The sequence below is a fragment of the Acanthaster planci genome, linkage group LG06 (assembly GCF_054643075.1).
Source record: "Acanthaster planci isolate LZ-2023a linkage group LG06, COTS_SCS, whole genome shotgun sequence".
NCBI classification, from domain to species: domain Eukaryota; kingdom Metazoa; phylum Echinodermata; class Asteroidea; order Valvatida; family Acanthasteridae; genus Acanthaster; species Acanthaster planci.
In genome coordinates, this window is record NC_141782.1 from 10,647,723 (window position 1) to 10,667,704 (window position 19,982).

At 42.7% G+C, this 19,982-nt stretch overlaps 1 protein-coding gene across 2 annotated transcripts in view; it reads left to right on the forward strand.

Moving 5' to 3' along the window:
- The window catches only part of LOC110987839 (uncharacterized), a 22,867-nt gene continuing 2,885 nt past the window's right edge, over window positions 1-19,982 (forward strand). Inside the window, exons 1-16 of one of the 2 annotated variants that reach the window (XM_022250947.2) lie at window positions 1-125; window positions 4,290-4,485; window positions 4,820-4,985; window positions 5,948-6,066; window positions 8,386-8,577; window positions 9,508-9,657; window positions 10,120-10,198; window positions 10,925-11,202; window positions 11,831-11,936; window positions 15,017-15,182; window positions 15,686-15,754; window positions 16,500-16,568; window positions 17,204-17,364; window positions 18,060-18,362; window positions 19,303-19,360; window positions 19,485-19,566. In XM_022250947.2, coding sequence (XP_022106639.2) covers window positions 4,322-4,485; window positions 4,820-4,985; window positions 5,948-6,066; window positions 8,386-8,577; window positions 9,508-9,657; window positions 10,120-10,198; window positions 10,925-11,202; window positions 11,831-11,936; window positions 15,017-15,182; window positions 15,686-15,754; window positions 16,500-16,568; window positions 17,204-17,364; window positions 18,060-18,362; window positions 19,303-19,360; window positions 19,485-19,566 — 2,162 coding nt within the window. In that variant the 5' untranslated portion in view covers window positions 1-125; window positions 4,290-4,321. The remainder of the gene's footprint in view (window positions 126-4,289; window positions 4,486-4,819; window positions 4,986-5,947; window positions 6,067-8,385; window positions 8,578-9,507; window positions 9,658-10,119; window positions 10,199-10,924; window positions 11,203-11,830; window positions 11,937-15,016; window positions 15,183-15,685; window positions 15,755-16,499; window positions 16,569-17,203; window positions 17,365-18,059; window positions 18,363-19,302; window positions 19,361-19,484; window positions 19,567-19,982) is intronic. The other variant, XM_022250948.2, reaches the window with a different exon arrangement.

The following is a 19,982-nucleotide window of genomic DNA, read 5'->3' on the forward strand; positions in this document are numbered from 1 at the left end:
TCAGGTTTTTGTTGCAAGGAATGCGTCCTAAAGGGTCGGATACCAGACACAAGTCGGCGTTCATGTCCTGGCAACGCACGACGTACATGTACATGTATGTGACGTGACGTATGTATAGTCCCAGGGTAAGACTTTCTTGGTTCTAAATTTGAAGGTCATACTTAGTTTTTGAGGTGATTTTGTATTATATTATCCAACCAGTATAATATTCATTCAATACCCTACGAAATTTTGCAAAGAATAGGCCTACAATGTATTCCGTAGGCCAAATTGCCGCTTCTTCTTACTCGTCATCCATCGTCCAGTGGCAGGCCTATGGTAATGCCTTGAACTTAATTGTCCACCCACCTGCCCACCTGACATGCCTTCTGAGCACGCTGCCGCCACCCCCCCAGCCTTTAACTTTAGACAAGGCGCACGTGGCACCTCAGATGCTAGTACTAGTGGTAGGCCTACAGCTGATTGACCGGTTCTGCAAACAGAAACAGTTCCTGGCACCTTGAAAACTTACTTTCATCTGTCATGTCTGCAGTGGTCTGTTCATGGAAAGGTTTTCATCCAGAAACAGGATCCAAGGCCCCTTAGGCCTATCCAAAAATTATCCAGCTAGGCCCTACATATAGTCATACTTAACAATTCTGGGCAGTCATTTGAAAGATGAATGCTAGTGAGCCTTTTTTTTTGGTGGTCGGTAGTTAATCACCCAGTTCCGCAAACTTTTGCCAGTTCTGCGAACCACAGCGTCCGCGCCATCTGCACGGTCATGACGGTAGGCCTAGGTTTGTTTTTCCGAGACAGAAGGACATGCGCTTGACCTACTCCCAGAACAGTGGGAGCGGGGCGGACGTCAAACCCCACAATTCTGGGGGGTATGTCACACATGTGGTATGTAACGAAATGTAAAACTCATTTGTGGAACTGGCAAAAAATCTTGCAGTCACTTTTGTATCCAATGCCTATATAGGCCTATTTGATAATGTACAGAACCAGGGCTTGATTTACAAAAAAAAAGTGGCATGTACTGGTGCATGTAGACCGAAAACCTACATGTACATGCACCAGGAAAAACCTACATGCACCATAATTTTGCAAATACTGGTAGCACATATTCCCGTATATAGCAATTTAAGGATTATAAGCCAAAGATAAGGTTAGGTGTGTACATGTATATGTATTATGAATCTGCTGCGAGGAATGGGAGAAAGAAATAACACTTTCATACACTATCTGGTCAAGAATTTAACAAACTTTATTCTTATTCTCACTTATTGGTAAATACATGTATATGCAGGAAATGAGTATTTTGGTGGTTAAAAAAGTTACATGCATGTCGTGCATGATCAGTAAAAAAAGCTACATGCACAAGCAAAATTCTACATGCACTGGTGCATGCATGCACCGGGTGAATTGAGCCCTTTACTGAACTCATATTTTCATGGTGAGATAGCTGATAATTTGTGAAAGTAACATAGATTTTGGTTTGAAAAAAAAATCACTGCAAGGATTGTTTGAAAGAGTGACAAACACGACATTCATGGAATGCACACGTGCTGCTGTTGTGAACCGCGATTGGCAAAAAATGATCGTCTCCAATCTTCTTAATTTATGGCTGTGGTTCTATAAGCAAAAATGATTTTCTGCAAGATCAGCAAGTAAACTATTTCAGAGAAGTATGAATCAAGTCCCCAGCAATTTTGTCGTTCTGAAAATGAAGCCCGTTTTTTCTGGATTGCGGAACTGGCAAAATTGTGGAACTGGACATTCAACTGTACATGAAACCATTGCACCCTGGACAATAGTACAGTGGTAACACACAAAAGACCAATACTAGTGGTGAAGCCATGAGCACCACTGTCTTGTGGAGAAGGCACATGTTTTTCTTTACATTTACTTTGGCATGCTTAGGAGAGGATATCAGTCACCTGTTAGTGCTTGTTGTAGGTTATTGGCAAGTAACTCGAATCAGCATTAATCACAGCCACTTAAGCTTTAAACTATTTGACATCACACGCACTCACAAGGAACATCAGAGAAGGCACATGGCCAAGGAATGTTGATATCTTTCATTTGATCATTAAGTCAACACTTATCGCGCGCATGGAATGGTGATAGCCACTCATCATGGAAAAGTTGTGCGTGCGCAAGCTGGGTACTGAAATACAGCACGCTGCATGTATGTGGTGGCATTTGAATATTTTGTTAGCGCCCTGTATGCTACAGTGCTTAAATTAATAAATTAATAGTGATGAGCTCCACAAGATGGCAAAGGCGGTTGTGGCTTTGCGACTGGCACTGGTCTTGTTGGTGTTTCTACCAGCTGAGTGTGCCATGCGCAACTTGACTAAAGGCTTGACTAAAGCACAGATAGCCTCAAACTGGCAGCTTTGCACTATACATATAGCTGGTTCCGTGATTTCCATGTTGGCACATGTACAGAACCACTGAACTGGCTACTGTATATTTAATTGTTTGAAGCTACTAGTTTAGGCTCCTAGTGCTTATTGCCGCAGCATGTAAAGAGTGAATACCTCTTTGTGACCTTGATCTGGACTTGTTGACACCCATGTCACAGTCTAGACCCGGGTAAGAGTTCCATAAACAGACATCATTAGGTTTTCTCTTGTTAGTTGTATCAGCCATTGGGAAGTGATGGCGTGTCCTGAAATGTCAAATTTAGCAGGGAGGTACATGTACTAAGAAAATACTCAGAAATTTCCAGACCAGTCTCTTGGGGTTTGTGCACAGCTTGTGAAGTGATGTCTGTGTGTGGAACTGTTTTCCAGACCCGGAAACGGGGCCCAGTATCCTCTGTTGATATTGGGCCCTGACTTGGGATGTACATGTACGTAAAACATGTGAATTTTACCCTCTGATATCTGCTACTTTTTGTGAGCCGAAATTTTGCCCGTATTCATAATCTGAGTATCATTATGCTTACCAGGCAACTTGAGTTTCAATCTGCAGGTTGCTATTTGCAGGGAATTTTCCTTTCCCCCACGATTTGGGAAGAAATTTATTGCCATTGTAAGCATACATGTAGCACATGGATATTCGCGACGGACAAATTTTGACTTGCATTTGATTGCGATTCCTTAACATACAAAGTTGTGAGAGCTCTGCGAAACACCTGTGTAAATGAGTACCAATCATCGAAGTGCCGACAGCTGCTTTGTGTCACTGCAAAATTGACCACTGATTAAGCATACATGTAGTGCAGTGAGTAAACCGAGTATTGTCGAACTAATTCAGGAATGGCAGATCAGTCCGTTTCCTTGCTCCATACATTTTTACATCTCATGAGCACGGTATGTTAAACAGCCACTGAAGCATGACTTCTCATACTCGCAAAAGGGCCAATCACTGAAGAGGGCAAAATGTAAACACTTACAGTTTATTTCTAAGGCTGAATTTGCGTCGGGGAGATGTTTTCTAAAGATTGTTTTGCCCTGCCTTAAGTGTATTATAACACTAGTATACTGTTCCTCCCGAAGGCTTGTGAAAAAAAATTGTAAATTATCCTCTCAAATGCAAACTCATCGTTAGAAATAGTTGTTTGTGGTGCCCACTGCTACATCTGACTTGAACCAGCCAGCCAACAGCAGCAAGCTCGGTGGTTGAGTGGTTATGCTGTCTGCGCTAGTAAGCAGGAAGCTGTGGATTCGAGTCCCCCTCCCCCTGACCACGCTTGTAGTTTTTTTTTCCCCCAAGCTTTTGGAGGAAACACTGAGTAAACAGTGTTATAATACACGTCGGGCTGCACAAAAAACTCAGAAATCAGTAACAGTTTAGTTACTCAGACGCCCTTTTTGTGGAAAAAAAAGTGTTCAGGACCTTGGTCGACCTGGTCAATCCTGTCAGCATTGGCTGTTCTGGTGAAAAGTTTTTCCTGTCAAGAAGTGTACAGGTGTATTGTGAATGGTGGGACGGATCCGTTTTGACAAGATTGAACACATTGTTGCAAGATTCGTTTGCAGCTGTGAAAATCTGGATTCCGTATTCTTTTTAAATATACTTTATGTCAAATCTGCTTGGAAATCTAACTTTTCTCCTGCAGAAATCCCTGTCTGTATACTCGCAATTAAAATATACATGTACATGTACCTTTTTGTGAAGTGGTACTGAAGGCAAGCACATGGCATGTCCTCAACTTCTATGCACATGTCAACCTGAGAAACAGGAATGCAAGATATTTTTTTCTGAAAATGGGACCAACATTCTGAGCCAAGATAAAAACGTTCAGACACACACACTTAACCAGACCAGAAGTGTTCCTTCTCAATTCTCGTCAGACCTAGCGACCCAAAAAAGGTCTTAAGCCACCATGCCTCCTGCACGGGGTGTCAAGAAACCCAAGGATGACAAAAGCGACCACCGTGTGCTGGCCAACCGCTACCTGGTGGAGAAAAAGCTGGGCAGCGGCAACTACGGCACGGCGTACCTGGTGCATGACAACAAGGCTAACACCAACAAGGGGGAAGAGGAATGGTGAGTGCAGATACCAGACATGACAATCACAGGCCCTCTGGCATTTCCACGTCTTGCAGCTTGGGTGGCCATCTTTTTTAGGGAGGATGTTTATTTTTCGAGGAGAAAAAAAAAAGCAGCCACTACAGCTTTTTGTCCACAATGCTCTGATTAATATTTGGAGAAGGGGAGAGGCCATAGGCTTTGAATCCTTGATAACTCAGACCAATACCTAATTTAATTATTACATGTAGCATAGTACGTTTCCTATGCTGCCAATTTTGTCCAAAACACTGCAAGGTTGCTAACTATCTCATCACACAAGCCCTTACTCTCAATTTGTGGGCTATTACAGGAAAGTCTTAAAGGAGATATCGTGCAGCGATTTGGCACCAGACGAGACGGTGGACGCCATGCACGAGGCCAAGCTTTTGTCCAAGTTGCACCATCCCAACATCGTCAGGTTCAACGACAGCTTCCTGGATGGGGAGTTCTTCTGCATCATCACAGAATACTGCGAGGTAAAATTAAGTAAATGAATTAAGTAAATCGAATAAAAAGTGCAATGGGGCTGCATTCAGTGTCAAGTTGAATTTTATTGTGTCAGGAATCTTCTTTCCTTGTAGGTTACGGAAGGTAGAGCTGAACAAAGGGAATAAATATGTGCTTGGCCAGTCTTAAACATGCTTTTAAGACCGGCACAGGAGAATGGACGCCACTAATGCCCGAGTCGCAGGCGAGAGCATTATCAACATTTGTTCTCCTGAGCAAGGTGTTGAACATTAGTTTAAGACCGGCCAAGCACATAATTATTCCCGTTCATAAATACCTTTTTATATTGAGAGAGTCAAAAGAATTCAATGATGCATTTCCAACGATATTGTGTTAAAATTGTACTTTGATTTTTCCGAACACCCCGTCCATTTTATGGTATTCGTTTTGAAAGTTGTCCAATAGAATCTCCTTGTGTATTACTTGGTGCCTACATGACACACTCTGCGTGTTGTGTCACATGCAGACTCGTGACCAATAAGGATAGTGTAAACTCTCGTATCCAGGTACCAGTGCATGTTTTACGCAGTGGGCATTATGCCACTCCGTGGGCACTATCAGATGTTAATGCATGGTCACATTACACGTTGAATAGGGAGACTGAGGTATTCATGAATGTGTGATAAAATGGCAGCCTGCTTTTTTTTTTCTTGTAAATTGCATTTTTGAAAATATCTTTTTATTAGTACTTTTTTCTCAAGGTTTTCTCGCTTGGTTGAATTTAGAAGTCTCAGAAACCAACCACTTGGCAGCAAACTGATGCCACATTCGATATACGTGTACATGCATATACATGTATTTTGTTTCATCCAATTTAGCTTTCAGCAAGGTTCCCGTATTGACATGCCCGGGGAGTTTCATGTATTTCATCATTTTGGGAAACAGTATCAATCAGTCTTGAAAGTTTCTAAACTTCTTGATTGCAATGCAGGGCGGGGATCTAGACGACAAGATCACGGCCTGCAAGAAATCCGGTCGGCAGTTTGACCAGAACCTGATCATGGATTGGTTTGTCCAGTTGGTGCTTGCCGTTCAGCACATGCATAGCAGGTCAGTGTCAGTGTCTGCTGTATATATGGAGGGGGAAACTGTGTGTAACCTAAAAGGACTCTGTGGAAATAAAAAAAAGAGATTTTTTCCATCGTCGTGCAGTAAGCTTCCATTGACTGTGTCTTTGACCACCATAGGACTACTGATATTTAAGGAGGTAATAGTGTTCCAAAGACCTCATGTTCTCAAAAATCTGCATTTGTTTCTTGAGAACAAGTTCTGAGAGTCGATAAAAATGTGTGAAGTTAAAACACAGGCTTCCCAGAAGTCTGAGTTTAGTATCGGATAAGAGAATCAGTCGTCAATATTCATAATTGTCTCCTTCCAATTTATTGCATCTCTAGTTTAAATGGTCACTTGAATTGGAACACACCTGATGACTTGTTTCATTTCCACAAAAGTTCATATTTTCTTCGTTAAATAACGTGTTACAATGGAAAAATGTATTTTGAGTACTGCTCGTCCAGAGTCAACTGTTTGGGACAATTTTTATAAAAATGCAAGGAGTGTGATTTTATTGGTTGTCCTGATAAAGTTTAATTTGTGAGATATTTCCTGTTTATGAAGCGATACAAACGTTGCAGCTTCTGTCTGTGTAAACATTGTACAAATTAAGACTTCAGCAATAAATTTCCCTAAAACGTACAAAATAAGCAAAACTCACAAAAAACATTCATCAATGTAAATACCACAAACAGCCCAGTGTTATTTCTGCATCGGTTGGAAGTTCATGTGAGTTTGATGTAGCACCATTGGTTGATTTGCTGGAAGCTTAGACATAGTTTTGTATAGGGCTCATATGTAATATGCCAGTGAGGTTTAGTTCTTGTTTATGTTTGACACAAGTTGGAATATAAAAAAATACTAATTATGAAATGGAAGCTGGATTTTCAAGTAAACCTCATGCTGTGTGTGCATTCAGAGAAATTGCCCCAAACAAAAACCTGCTGATAATTTCCAACATGATTCAATTTTCCAAATCAACTTCATTGCATCCTCATGACACGCAAAATTGAATGTGCCGTGTAGTGTCCCCCAGAGACACTTAATTCTGAAACATAAATGCAGACATTTTTTGGCACAGAAAAATATTATTACAGGGCCCTGATTGATAGTTTGCGCATGCATTACGTGCTATTGATACCATTCATCCACACACACTCTGCATGTATCAGCAGGTGAAACTCGTTACAATGTATGCTACACATGCAGACATGTGATGTACACAATAAGATGTACACAGCATGTACATGTACAGTACCAATCCCTGTAAGTGTAATCAGTGAACTTTACACCCAACAACCTGTCACAGCTCCACACAGTAGACAGCTCTATTGTGATTAACGGGCCCTCATCTGTTAAAACTAGTCCCAATAGGTCACATGTCACCAGGTCCCAGTGCTGGCTGCTTGACCTCAGGCACTCTTACAGGTGACCTCTTTGGTCAGGAGGGTAAATATGAATCACTGTTCCTATGGCAACTGTTTATATCCATTTGAGGACATCAACATGCAGGATGAAATGTATACTTGAAAGCAAGGGTTGAATTCCATTGATCCACATTTTTTCTTAACCCTAACAGTCCCAAATCCTCCAATTTCAATACGATTTATACACCCTATTGGGTTAGGGTTTTAATTAATGTACATGTGTATCTGATTGTTCCTAAGAGGAAAAATTTGTTCATGAATCTTCAGGTACCATTATGGAGAGTTTTTTTATTAACGAACAGATGCAAAACAGTTATTACAAGGAACTGTTTTAAATAGGTATACTATGCAATGAACAAATGAATGTAAAATATATTGTTCCTTTGACATTTTTATAATATTGAGAAGTTGGTTTAACATTTTTTATTACATTAATCTGGTAAATAGGATTCCTGTCGTTTCAGTAATAATTTATTGAAATTTTAAATTGCAAAACTTTGAATTACCTGTTGATACATGTATGTTTATGAAATCCTACATGTACGTACATGTACAGTTTTCATCATACATGTATGCATTTAATACTTCCTGAAGGGATTAGCCTTTTCATTGTTGTCTGCATAATGGGAAAAAATGACTGCACTGTCAAATTAATATGTGACTGCATTTGTTACCCTAGAAAGTGTGCAGTGACTTGTCGGAATAACCCTAACTCCCTGGGGTGTGTGCAAAATCATATCAAAATTGGAGGATTCAGGGCTATTAGGGATAAACAACTGGATATTACACGGTGTATCTATTGTAGGACAGCAGTAAAGTTCAAAGGAAATCCTGACCGAGAGTGTGTGTCGATTTTTTTATTTATTTATTTTTTTTAATATGCATGTAGGAGAGTCCTCCATCGAGATTTAAAGACCCGAAACATCTTCTTGAAGAACAACATGATCAAGATCGGTGACTTTGGCATTTCCCGCGTGCTGATGGGCACCACCGACATGGCCAGCACGTTCACCGGTACCCCGTACTACATGAGCCCTGAAGTGCTAAAACATGAGGGCTACAATTCCAAATCAGATGTTTGGTAAGTATGTCGTGGGTTGTGTCTATATTTTCCTTTCTTAAATTTCTGCTACTAGTATTGGTAGATGGTGACTTGTGTGTCATGCGCTGTGATCCTCTGTTGACATCAGTGAAATATCGGCAGGTGGGCAATTGATTAGTCGAAAGCCTGTGCATTGCAGAATGTCATTTCTTCTGTGATGCTGTCTGTTTGTGCTCATTTACACGAAAATCAATTGTGTATACTGCACCCCACACATACTCATGTTAACAAGTGTGCATACTATGCACACACCATATTCCATACAAAGTTGCTTCCACGAGTTGACTCGCAGTGCCATTGACCGTTACTGCCCAATAGAATCCCCTCAGCACCAGTTGCATTAGTTGTGGAGGAAATAAACATGGACACTCTAATGAAGATGGCAAGATTCATAGTGACCTGCTGAGGCCACTTCTCAACTGACGGTTTTGGAATCCTATTGCTGGGAGTCGGGCAGTTCTAGTCCCAGTTTCGTCATGCAGCCAAGCAAAAAGTACTACCATTACAAATTTCAAAAATCAGCCCAAAAAATCAGTCAAGAGCAATTTGCAGTGCTTTTGTAGCATTTTCAGCTGGGAACTGGTTTTTGTTAAGTAGATACTTTATTTACTAGGCAACTATCTGCTGTGTTGCATCTCCACGGCATTTACTCAGCTGGAGTGGTTGAGGCTACCCGCCCTGAGCAGGACCAAGAGAGGGCGCAACTATCCTAGCAGTGGAGGTTCCTTTGGTAGGAACTTCAAATTCACTGGTTCACAAAAGGCTGAGAAATGCACGCGTTCCGGTTGTGTAGCTGCCAACAAAATGGGCACTCCCCACCAACATTGCTCTTTTCAACCAATGAGGGGGTGCTTCTGCTCAAGGTGGATTCATCACAGTAATCTGTCCCGTGCATCTGCTCCTATTTAGGTCCATTGCCTGCATACTCTACGAGTTGTGTTCCCTCCAGCATGCCTTTGAGGGCCAGTCACTGATGGGCGTCATGTACAAGATAGTGGAAGGAAAAATCCCAGAGATACCAAAGAAGTACGACAGCAACATCCAAGAGCTGTTGAATATGTAAGTATGTGGCCCTAAAAAAGGTCCTGAGTTTGGTTTCTCAATTTCGGTGGGTGGCCAAATGTTCACCTCCTTGAGTACAGAAGTTGTGCAGAGTTTGAAGCCCTCTGCAAAAGGACTTCATCCTAGATAAAAAAAATGTGTTAATTTGCTGTACACAATGAAATTAGCTGCCATCTTGTCCGACTTTTTATGCCCACACCGGGGGGCAGAAGGGGGTCGCTGAAATAGTCTGTTCCTGTCTTTCTAAGTGTAATCCATTTGAGTTACTTCAAACTCAGCATGTTGGACCTGTATTAAAATGTTTCAGTTGACTTGCCAGAATTCTTGGGCCAACAAAGGCCTTATGACTGCCATTCAGTTGAGGTTGAGTTCTTCAAACCATTCCTTGAAACACACCGTGTCAGGTTTGTCTGCAGAAAGATGTGTCAGGGGATTATCTTCTGCTTGTTACTCCTGCAGAATGTTGAACCGAGATCCTGACAAGAGGCCGTCAGCCACCGAAGTGACAAAGTTACCATTTGTGTTGCGACACATGGAGGTAGGCTGTGAAGATAGAAGTTTATCTAATAGCTTCAAAAGACACTGCTGAGACAACATTTGTCTTGGCGAGCAGGTCTTAAAGTACGTGCACAGCCCTCGTACCCTTTCCCGATGGATTCCTTGCACAAGGACCACGTACGCGTGCGCTCATATTTATTGGGGCACCCTCCAGCCTTTACATGTTCACTCCCTCGCTTGCTTAAGCCTTCTCTCAAATCTCAGCATCTACTTCTTGTGTAATCAGCACTGCCAGTCAGTTCAGTTCACAATACACAAGCAGTTTTGTGCACTAGGAGCATAGGCGTAGAGGCAGCAACCAGTACACCTGTCAGAATGAACATTCTTGTGGTAGGCAGTTAGCCTTTCGACTCAGATCCATGCTTTGAATTCCAGCCCTGGGCAGATGTTTTTCTGCATTCATCAGTGGCTCCATGATACAAGCCAATTCATAATTTTAGCTAGATAAAGGTCTCACTTGGAATAATATCACCTGATGCGATGCTAGCTTGGACATGATCAGGTTGCTTGAGTCCGTGTGTGGTCGCACTGATAGAGCCGATACTGCATGAGTGTTAATTGATCATCCGGAAAACCAGAGACATGCTTCATTGTTTGCACGCTTTGTGTGAAATACTGAAATACCTGGCACACCCAGTAGCACTTCTTAGAACAGGCTAAGAATGGTTCCCCTGTTTTTTCATCCACCCCTCATTTTCTCGAGCAGAAGATGAAGAGGCGCATCGTGGAGATGAAGGAACAGCGGGAGGAGTCACGGGAGTACATCGAGCGGGACACGCAGGAGCTGGCCACCTTGCTGAGGGAGAAGACCCACCTGGAGGACCTGCAGGATGTCTCGCTGCGAGAGTACCCACAGCAGGCCCCGCCCCACCCCCAGCAGCACCAGGGCCCCACTGTCCAGGACCCCTACAAGCACCTGACCCCCAAGGAGCGCATGCGGATCAGGAAGATGCAGCTGGCTGACGAGAAGGCGCAGGTCATCAGGTGAGAGGACTTTTTTGCATTCCAGTGGACTCAATGAGTACTCACACACGGGTTACTTGAACACTATCAATGCTGTACAAAAGGGGTCAGTGCAGAATTGCTGTGTGGGTTTTATGCTCATCGAGACGAAAGTCAGACATGCATATTCTGTGCCTTGCAGGAAACAACTTGTTAATGCATGTCGCGTGCCCACTTCTGAGGAGGTTTTTGATGGGTAACCCCGACAGTCCTCAAATCCTCCAATTTCAACATGATTTTCCTTGCACCCAAGGGACTTGCTCATGGAATCTCATTTATCACTGTCTCCACAAAAAAAATGGGCATGCTGCCCTTTGACATGAAGGATGTATGCACATGTAGTTTAACATGTCCGACTCTTTCCAAAAATGGCACGGAATTTTGTTGAGATTCTGGGTAATGTATCGATGCATTCCGCTTAGCGAAGCATCTCAGTGTGTTCGTGTACATTCTGTCAATACTTTGGCCATGTGCATTCCGTACAATGAGTGCATGTAACAATGGGGGGGGGGAACCACTGAGTCCATGGTTTTTCGTGAGTAGCCCGCACAGTGTTATGCGCCTCCCCTGCACCGAAATGTAGAAACGACACATCCTTTATTTCCGGCAGTGCGCATGCAAGAAACAACCTGGTGGAGAACATCCAGAGGAAGGAGGTACTGAAGGGGACGATAGGGACCTTCAACCGGCCGGCCTGGCAAGGTGGACGAGGAGAGGTAGGCATGGAACGACATACTTTCTAGCTATTTGTACCTCACTGAGACTGTGTCTGGGACCTCCGTGGCAGCATCACGTGCCATCGGAACCCGTGTCTGCAGTGCCTAAGGCAGTGTCAATGTGTGCTCAGAGTACAGTCGACTCTCGTTAATACGAGGGCCTCAGGACTTAAGTATCTTGTGTTATCCGGAACCTCATCTTAAGCGAAAGTTGTTTCCCACTCGTGTGTGTCGTTTGTCGATTGTACTACTGTTGAAGTCGACGAATTTACTTTCAAAACGGTTCTGACATGTTATTTGTGAAAGTGTCATGTAGGCCTACATGTAGATTAAAGTGTTGTAATAAAACGTATTATACTGTAACTAAGAAGAACGATGTGGAAATTAATAAAACGCAACAAAGGGGCAAGTGGACTCATCACCAATCATTGTTGAAGTGACGTAACCTGCACGGCGTGGTCGCTGTTGCGAGGGAACGCGTACATAAGTACATTAACATAGTGGGTGACCGACTAAACAGATGCAATTTTATACATGTGCAAAGTGAAGGAAACCAGCAAATTTTTGGTAGACAATAGAAGGCATAGGTCGGGGCCTGGATAATATATTTTTAGTGGGAAATGAAGGGGTTTTTTAATTTTTGGGATTCAGAACTCACAAATTTGACTTCCAAAAGGATATCTACGGTTAAGAGAAAAATGGATTTTAACAACAAATGAATTTTACTTTAGTTTATAAGTTGGGTAGGGGCATTTTCTTATTCTTGTCATGTTTTGGTGGGGAGTTTATAACAAGTTTCATTCTGGTCAGGTCGTCTGGTGGTGTGGGAATCACAAACACTGTCCATCACATTAAGGGGCTGCATGAAAGCGCCCACATAGAAAACCCCTTTGATCATTTGGGAATCTACAATGTCCAAAACTGCAGTCATGGATTAGCGAGCATTATTACCACACCGTGCTCATGTACAACAGCACCCGTATTGAATTGATTTGTTGATTGACAAGTTGTTTTCAAAATACTTGTGATAAATAGAGAGATAACAATACATTTGCACTCGACCGGACAGGAAAAAGCACTCGTCTCAACCAAAATCTCGTATTACCTAAGCTCATCTTAAAGTTTTTTCCTCATAGGAGTGTACACACTTTGGGTGGGACTAGCAAAATGTGCTCGTCTTAACCGGAATCTTGTCTTACCCAAGCTCGTATTACCAAGAGTTGACTGTAGATGGGATCTGAAGGGCATTGGCGTGTAAAGGCAGTGTGCTGAAAGCTTTCAACACTAGTATTGTTGTGTTTCCAAGTCGTTCAGCTTACCATTTTAACACCAATTCCGTTTGAAGTCTAGGTATATATTGACATGATCTTACACGGCATAGAATCACTTGGGCACCATGAAGATGCTGTTTTGCTTCAACAGCGAGAAACTTTGGATCAAACCCCTCTACACCATACAACCCCAGCCCATGTCCTGAACATCCAAGAAGGGACTACTAACCCTCTTTTCTTTCCGTCTCTTTTGTCTGCAGATTATAACCCCTCCCCCCTTGGGGTCCAGTTAGTTCCATTGTAGATTTTTTTTTTGATCTCTGCTTTTCATGCAGTCCCCTTTACCCCTGGCCCCTTTATCCAGCCTGCAGCTTTCTTGACATTTCCTTTTGTCCTGCATTTGTCCATGCTTGGTTGAATCCCCGTTTGCTGGTTTGTCCTGTCCACTTGTCATTCTGCCTTGGAGAAAGATTCTGCTAGGATCGAAACGTCAGGCCCTCCATATTTTGTGATTTGATGTGAACTGACAGGGTCATGTGGGGACTTAAAGTTACTCCCTATTCTTTCTCTCAGCGAGAATTGACCCAGGCCCACCGGAATGGCCCGGTCAAGTCTTGCTGTTGAGTGCATCACCAGTCCCTGCCTGTTCACAACAAGTCCACCATAGATCCAGTCTTAACCACTTCGCGCCGGGGAGCCCAGTTTCGGGTTTGTTTTCTTTAGATGCAATGCCAGGCTGCCCGAAATCGGACAAAAGAGCTGGGCCTTGTAACAAAACACCGTACTCAGAACAAAAGACCAAGCTGCTGGGAATTGCCAACCTTTTTTCAGTTGTCAGTAGCGGAGGAAATCCGTCATTGTTTTGAAAGATTATACCACTGTTTGTGGCATTCAGCACCAGCGGATTTCCACCGGTGACAAAAGCGCTCCAGCGCTCAAGTGATGAACGATACAATACCGCTGCACGCTAATTTGGCCCTTATTGAAAAGACGCCAGCAGCGCACTGCCAATTTCGGGAACAAAAGAAAATTACATAACACCGAACAATCTGGGCTTTTTTACAAGGCAGCAGGCCTGGCTGAAATACTTGGGCATCAATAGATGTTGTCTGTCAGATTAGAGTATCAACCAGACAGTCATTCGGGTGTGTGTAAATGTCCAGTAAATGAAGTTATGAATTTTCAAAAAAATTTGAAAACAGAAAAAAATGAAAAATCACCCAGCCCAGCAGAATAAACATGGATAAATGGGCCTGGCGCGAAGTGGTTAAACCAAGTCACAAGATACTTGAAATAAAATGAACTGTAACAGAAACATTCCTTTGCCATTTTTCCTCCGGTTACTTATGACCGGACTTGTGATAGGCTCAACTACAACACTGGCCCCCCAAATTTCAAAAGACTTCACAGTGAAATGTTCATATTTCCGTTGATGGTGTAGTCAAATGCCCAGTGTTACCAGAAGCACAGTTTTGGGTGAAGAAAGCAATAACAGTAGCAGTTATAAGAGCGCACAAAACCACACACTGTCATTTTGAAATGGCTTTTCACTTCGGCCTAAAACTGCTGCTTGTAGTAAGTAGTGATTAGGTTGAAACATTGTAAAATGCTGAGAATTTGTTTTGGGGGGGTCATGTTTAAAAATGGGTCCAAATTAAGTGAAGAAATGTTCAAAATATTTCTGAATATTTGAAGATTGTCAGAAGTTTCCAATATTTGAATATTCAACACAGTCTTATATCAGAAATGAAAGGACAGTTTCTGTTGGCTACTGTGATCACCTGATCATTTTGCTTTTGCCATACGCAGCAACATCAACCGGTGCATTACGGTGAGCGCTCACAGGGTTACAGCGAGGGGACCTTCCGGGGCCGGCTACCAGCCACGTCACCAGACACCTATTATGATGACAGTGGAGGGATGGGGGACACCGTCAGTAACTGGGAGCGAGAGGACATGGGCACTGTCCGAGAAGGTAACACTGCTGCCAGGGATATTGTGCCGTGTTTGTGCCGTTTCTGCAATGCCGATCAACTTGTTGAAATATTCAGAAGCTTTCGGCAAAAAAAAAGAATTGGATGTTTTTCAACATTCCCCGTCAACAAATTTTTTATCTTCCAACTTGAAGTCACGTGCTTGCTTCACATTCCATTTTTACAAGAAGCGTTCTAAGTGTTTGCCCTCCAGTGTGATCTCTTACATTTTAAACGGGCCTTTGAAATAATGAAACTTCTTCCAAGAAATAATCTGGACAGAAGGCTTCATTCACCGTCAATATCAAAATGAACGATTATCGACATGTACATGTATGTCATCATGATGAACTCATCGATGGAGAGGGATTTGTATTTACTGGCTCAAGCTCTCTGTACAGAAGTGTCATCACATCTCAGCATTTAAAAGTTCACTTCTGTAAGTTTTACAGTAGTAGAAAGCTTTGGTGTTATTGACCTTTGCTTCGTTGATATTGGATTTCAGTTTCATACCATTCCTATGATGACAGGCCTGTCAAGCCAACAGTGTCTCCCAGTGCATACACAAAGGAAGGTATGTTCCCAGAGTCTAACGAGATCAAGTAAATTCTGAATCGTGGGGCGGGAACCAGTCAAGTGAAATGACATTTTAGTCAAGGGTACCGTTGAACAGAACTGATTATTCAATGGCACGTGTTCAATGATCCACCAAGCAGATGGCTGAGATTTATGCAGCTGTTTTGTAAAATGTGATATAGCAAGGTCTGTGGCCAAGAATGGCAGCTTGAAGCAAGACCCAACACTAAACATTCCACCTGACATGACAGTGTCAGATCATTCGTAGAAGTAGTTCTTCAGAGGAATTAAAATGCAAAAGATCTTGGGGGTGACAATAAGCTGAAGGTCCAAAATTGCACACACAGCATGCTTCCATTAGTCTTCTTGCAAACTGTTGAATAAAGTTTGGCTCGGAAGAATGGTTCAGTGTTGCGATAAAATAAATCCTCAAGGTAACCAGAATCTGTCCCAATTAAAGTGGAGACTTAAGAAACTGAGTTCAACCAGAGTTGAAGCAAACTTCAGGAGCTGGTTAGAGGATACAAAAAGCTCATCTGATAGATTTGCTGGCCAGAAATCATCCGATAGTCAAGAACAATTTACATTCCATGAAAGCGTTAACCAACAAACCATTTGGGAAACTGACTAGGAGCTGATTGTGGTATTGTATGAGAGCTTGGTAGTTAATTGTTTCTGCTACTGAATATTTTCCTGTTAATCACCACATTAATGGGGAAATGTCGTATTGGCTATTCTCTTAGGTCCATACCAATCCTATGACGATAGACCCATTAAGCCAGCTGTGTCACCTAACCCGTACAGTGAAGAAGGTAAGTGGCTAGACCCCATGCTTCACAAGATGATTTAGAGCAAGATCTTAATTACTAAAAATGGTATTGCCTCCTTATATTGCCTCTTTTTTGTCGCTTTGCTTTTAGTCGGGGCATCGGTGCCACTGACAACTTACAAAAGTAAAAAAAAAAGCCCTTGTGTAGCTCCCCCTTTCTTTAAAATTGTTTCCAGTCACTTGTTTGGACTGGAAAAACTTGACAAATGTTCATGACAAGTGTTACTGCCGTGGTTGCTTAAATGCCATGGAAATAGAGGCAGATGGGCCTATTTTCTTGTAAGCTATAAAAGCACCTACGTAGGAACCACTCAAGAAAGAGTCAGTGAAGAAATGGCTAACCTTAGTCTTTAATTTGGAGTTGAGTCTTTGTATAATCATATCATCCTAAAGATGCTGACGATTTAGTAATATAAAACAAGTCTCTGAAGTCTCTGTCTCTGAAGTTCCGATTTGAAAAACACAATTATTGTATCCAAAGCCAGATTTTTGCTTGTGGCTCAGATGGCCCTCTGAGCATTGCATGCTGCACTGGATAAAAGTTTCCCTCCTCTCACAAACCTCCCTCCTGGCAAATGTTGGCAATGTTTTCTTCTTTTTTTTGATTTCCTCTTCTAGGTATGAGCACGCTGAAGGCACCGTCAGCAGGTGACAATCGCCCCATCACTCCCCTCAAGGAGAAGATCAATCTGGACGATCCCAACATCTCTCTTGCCACCCCGCCGGGCCTGAAACCACTCCAGAAGAAGAAGGAGCCAGCCAAAGGAAAACAGGCACAGGTGCAAAAACACAATTCTTTCCAAAATGTCCTCAAAGATTGAATCATTGTAATCATAATTAGAAACATTTTTAGTAACTGTTGTTGCGCCCTATGATGGCAAACTACGAATGAAATTTGAGTGGTTTTCGTGAGTTTGGTATTGTCTCATTTACTTGATTTACAGTATTTTTCAAGAGTCACTTATGTTTAAAGGAGTTCGACTGCATTCTAAATACAGCATGTGCACTTCAGATAGCAGACCCCAATTGTGTATAAGAGTAATTACAACCCTGAACAAAAATTTGGCAAAGATAACAAAACAGAAGGCACGATTGAATCTGCGAGGTAGAATGTGAAGAAGAGGAGATATCACCCCTGATTGGTTCTCCCCACTCAAGTATGAAAAACAAAAGGGCTTTGTTGGTTCTGGGCCATTGCATGTAATCAGGCTAGTTTTTATCCCCACTTTCCTTGACAAGAAGCAACTGGGGATGGGGTGTCAGTCTCCGGCTGATGCTGGTACCCACTTATACCTCTGGGTGGATCGAGGCCAGCGGGATGAGGTGGCTTACACAAGGCCACAACCTACGGCCAGCAGCTGGATTCGAACCCCAGACCCTGTGATTATGAGTCATAGACCAACCATTAAGCCACACACCTACCAACATGAAAAAATCATGGAAATGAATTACCTGTTTTCTACCAACCCACTAGCAGTCCAAACCAGCCCCTCAAAAGTCGGCCAAGGGCGGCAAGCCAAGCCCACTCAACACCTCGCAAGTGGTCAAGCCCGCCAAGTCTCCATCCTCGCCAGTTAAGAAGGCCCCTCCCATGAACCCTACAAAGCGAGCCGCCCCGGCTAAAAAAGAGTTGGAATCCCCCACCAAGGTGCTGTCCAGGGTCGCTGAGGCGATCCCAGCCGATGCAGATGCTGCAGAGACCTACTACTCACAGCACGAAGACTTCGAGTCGGGTTCAGAATCTGGATCTGATGATGACGTGGGCTCCGACATGGATGTGAGTGTTTCAAATCTGTTTTCAGGGCTGAATACAGAGAAATACCTGATGGATGAGGAGATCTGAGCCTAAGACCTCCAGTTGAGTCTGTCACAGGCATTGAGCTATAGTGCATTGTGCTGAAATTTGCTAAGGTGTTCCTAATGTGACACGCATATGATAAAAAATGCACTGTTTGTTAGTTGCCTATACCTGTAATGTTCTTGCACACTGCATTTATAGTACACCATTCGGAATTCAGTTCATTGTATTTCAGAGCATTGACAAATATGCGCATGAATTAAAAACGCCTGCGCTCAAGAGCCATTCAAAGCTTTCTGCGTGGAGAATGCCAAGTTGGCTCTGTAGTAATGTAGTATAGCGCTGTGCTGGATGGCCTGTCGAGTCACAAGCCAAAGTCTCACATTATAATCATGCCTTTGACACAAGTTCAGGTCACATGCAGATCACAAAGTCAAAGCAGAGGTCATAATTACTTTACCGAGGTGAGATGTCATTCTATTGAAAGCTTGCGAGAAGTTTTTACAGTGGGTTTTGTTCTTACACCGACAGATGTAAAACACTGTATGCTCAGTGTTCAATAGCCAAAGAGCTTGCGAAGAAATTCACAAGCTTACTCTGGTGGGACTCGAACCCACAACCTCCTGATTAATAGTGCAGAAGTCTTAACCACTTGACCATCGAGCTTGCCCGGGTCAGCGGGCCGGTCCGAGTCAGTTTTCTTGTGAGAAGTGGTGGCTTGACTAGAGACTGGATGACTTGAACGCAACACTGACCTCTAGAATGTCTTACCAACGCTTACTGTCACATTGACCATGTTCATCCTCAAGTTTGATAAGAACAATGGTTGATACCTGTGTAACAGCTATCAAACAACTCATGATCTGTGCGTCATGGCCGTAACCCACTTTTATTGTACTATCATTTTGTTGATGTGTAGGATGACTACGATGCGTTGATGGAGTGCATGCAAAGTGCATTGGATACGGATTCTGGAGGTAAGATGCCATCTCGTTTTTTTCCTTTCCCAGCACTCAGGTCTGTTGACGACATCCTATTTTTGTGTGGTATACTCTGTTGTTTTAATGGAGGGAAATGATTTTTTTGGTTCCCTTTCTCCAGATCAAGGTGCAACCCTGAAAGACAACACTCTCAGTCCCTTCTCCCCAGCCATGAGAGAGACCAAAATCCGAAATCTCAGAGTGTATCCTTTTTGCTGAGAGTTTATACCAAAAGCTTTACCCTTTTTAGTGAGGGAAAATAATCTGAAATATTGTAAGTGTTAGAAGACAAGAAGGTATTGAGACTGGTATAACCTGAAATAGATTTACTTATTTAAAAGAAAGAAATAATTCTTTGGAATCAGAGTAAATGAGTGTTGACGCAGAGAGTCGGATTGGCAATTCACTCTTTGATGTCTTGTCGATTCAAATTTGGTTTTCTTATTTTGCTGTCAGTGTCAGTATAAACCTCATACGTGGCAACAATCTTGGAGGGCATTTTTGGGCCACATTATGTTTGTATTCAACCATGAGTAAACAAAAGTCCTACTTGCACTCATTCTAGACCCCTGACCCTCAAGATGGCCACTGTGCAAAAGGTCCATTGATGAGACTTTTC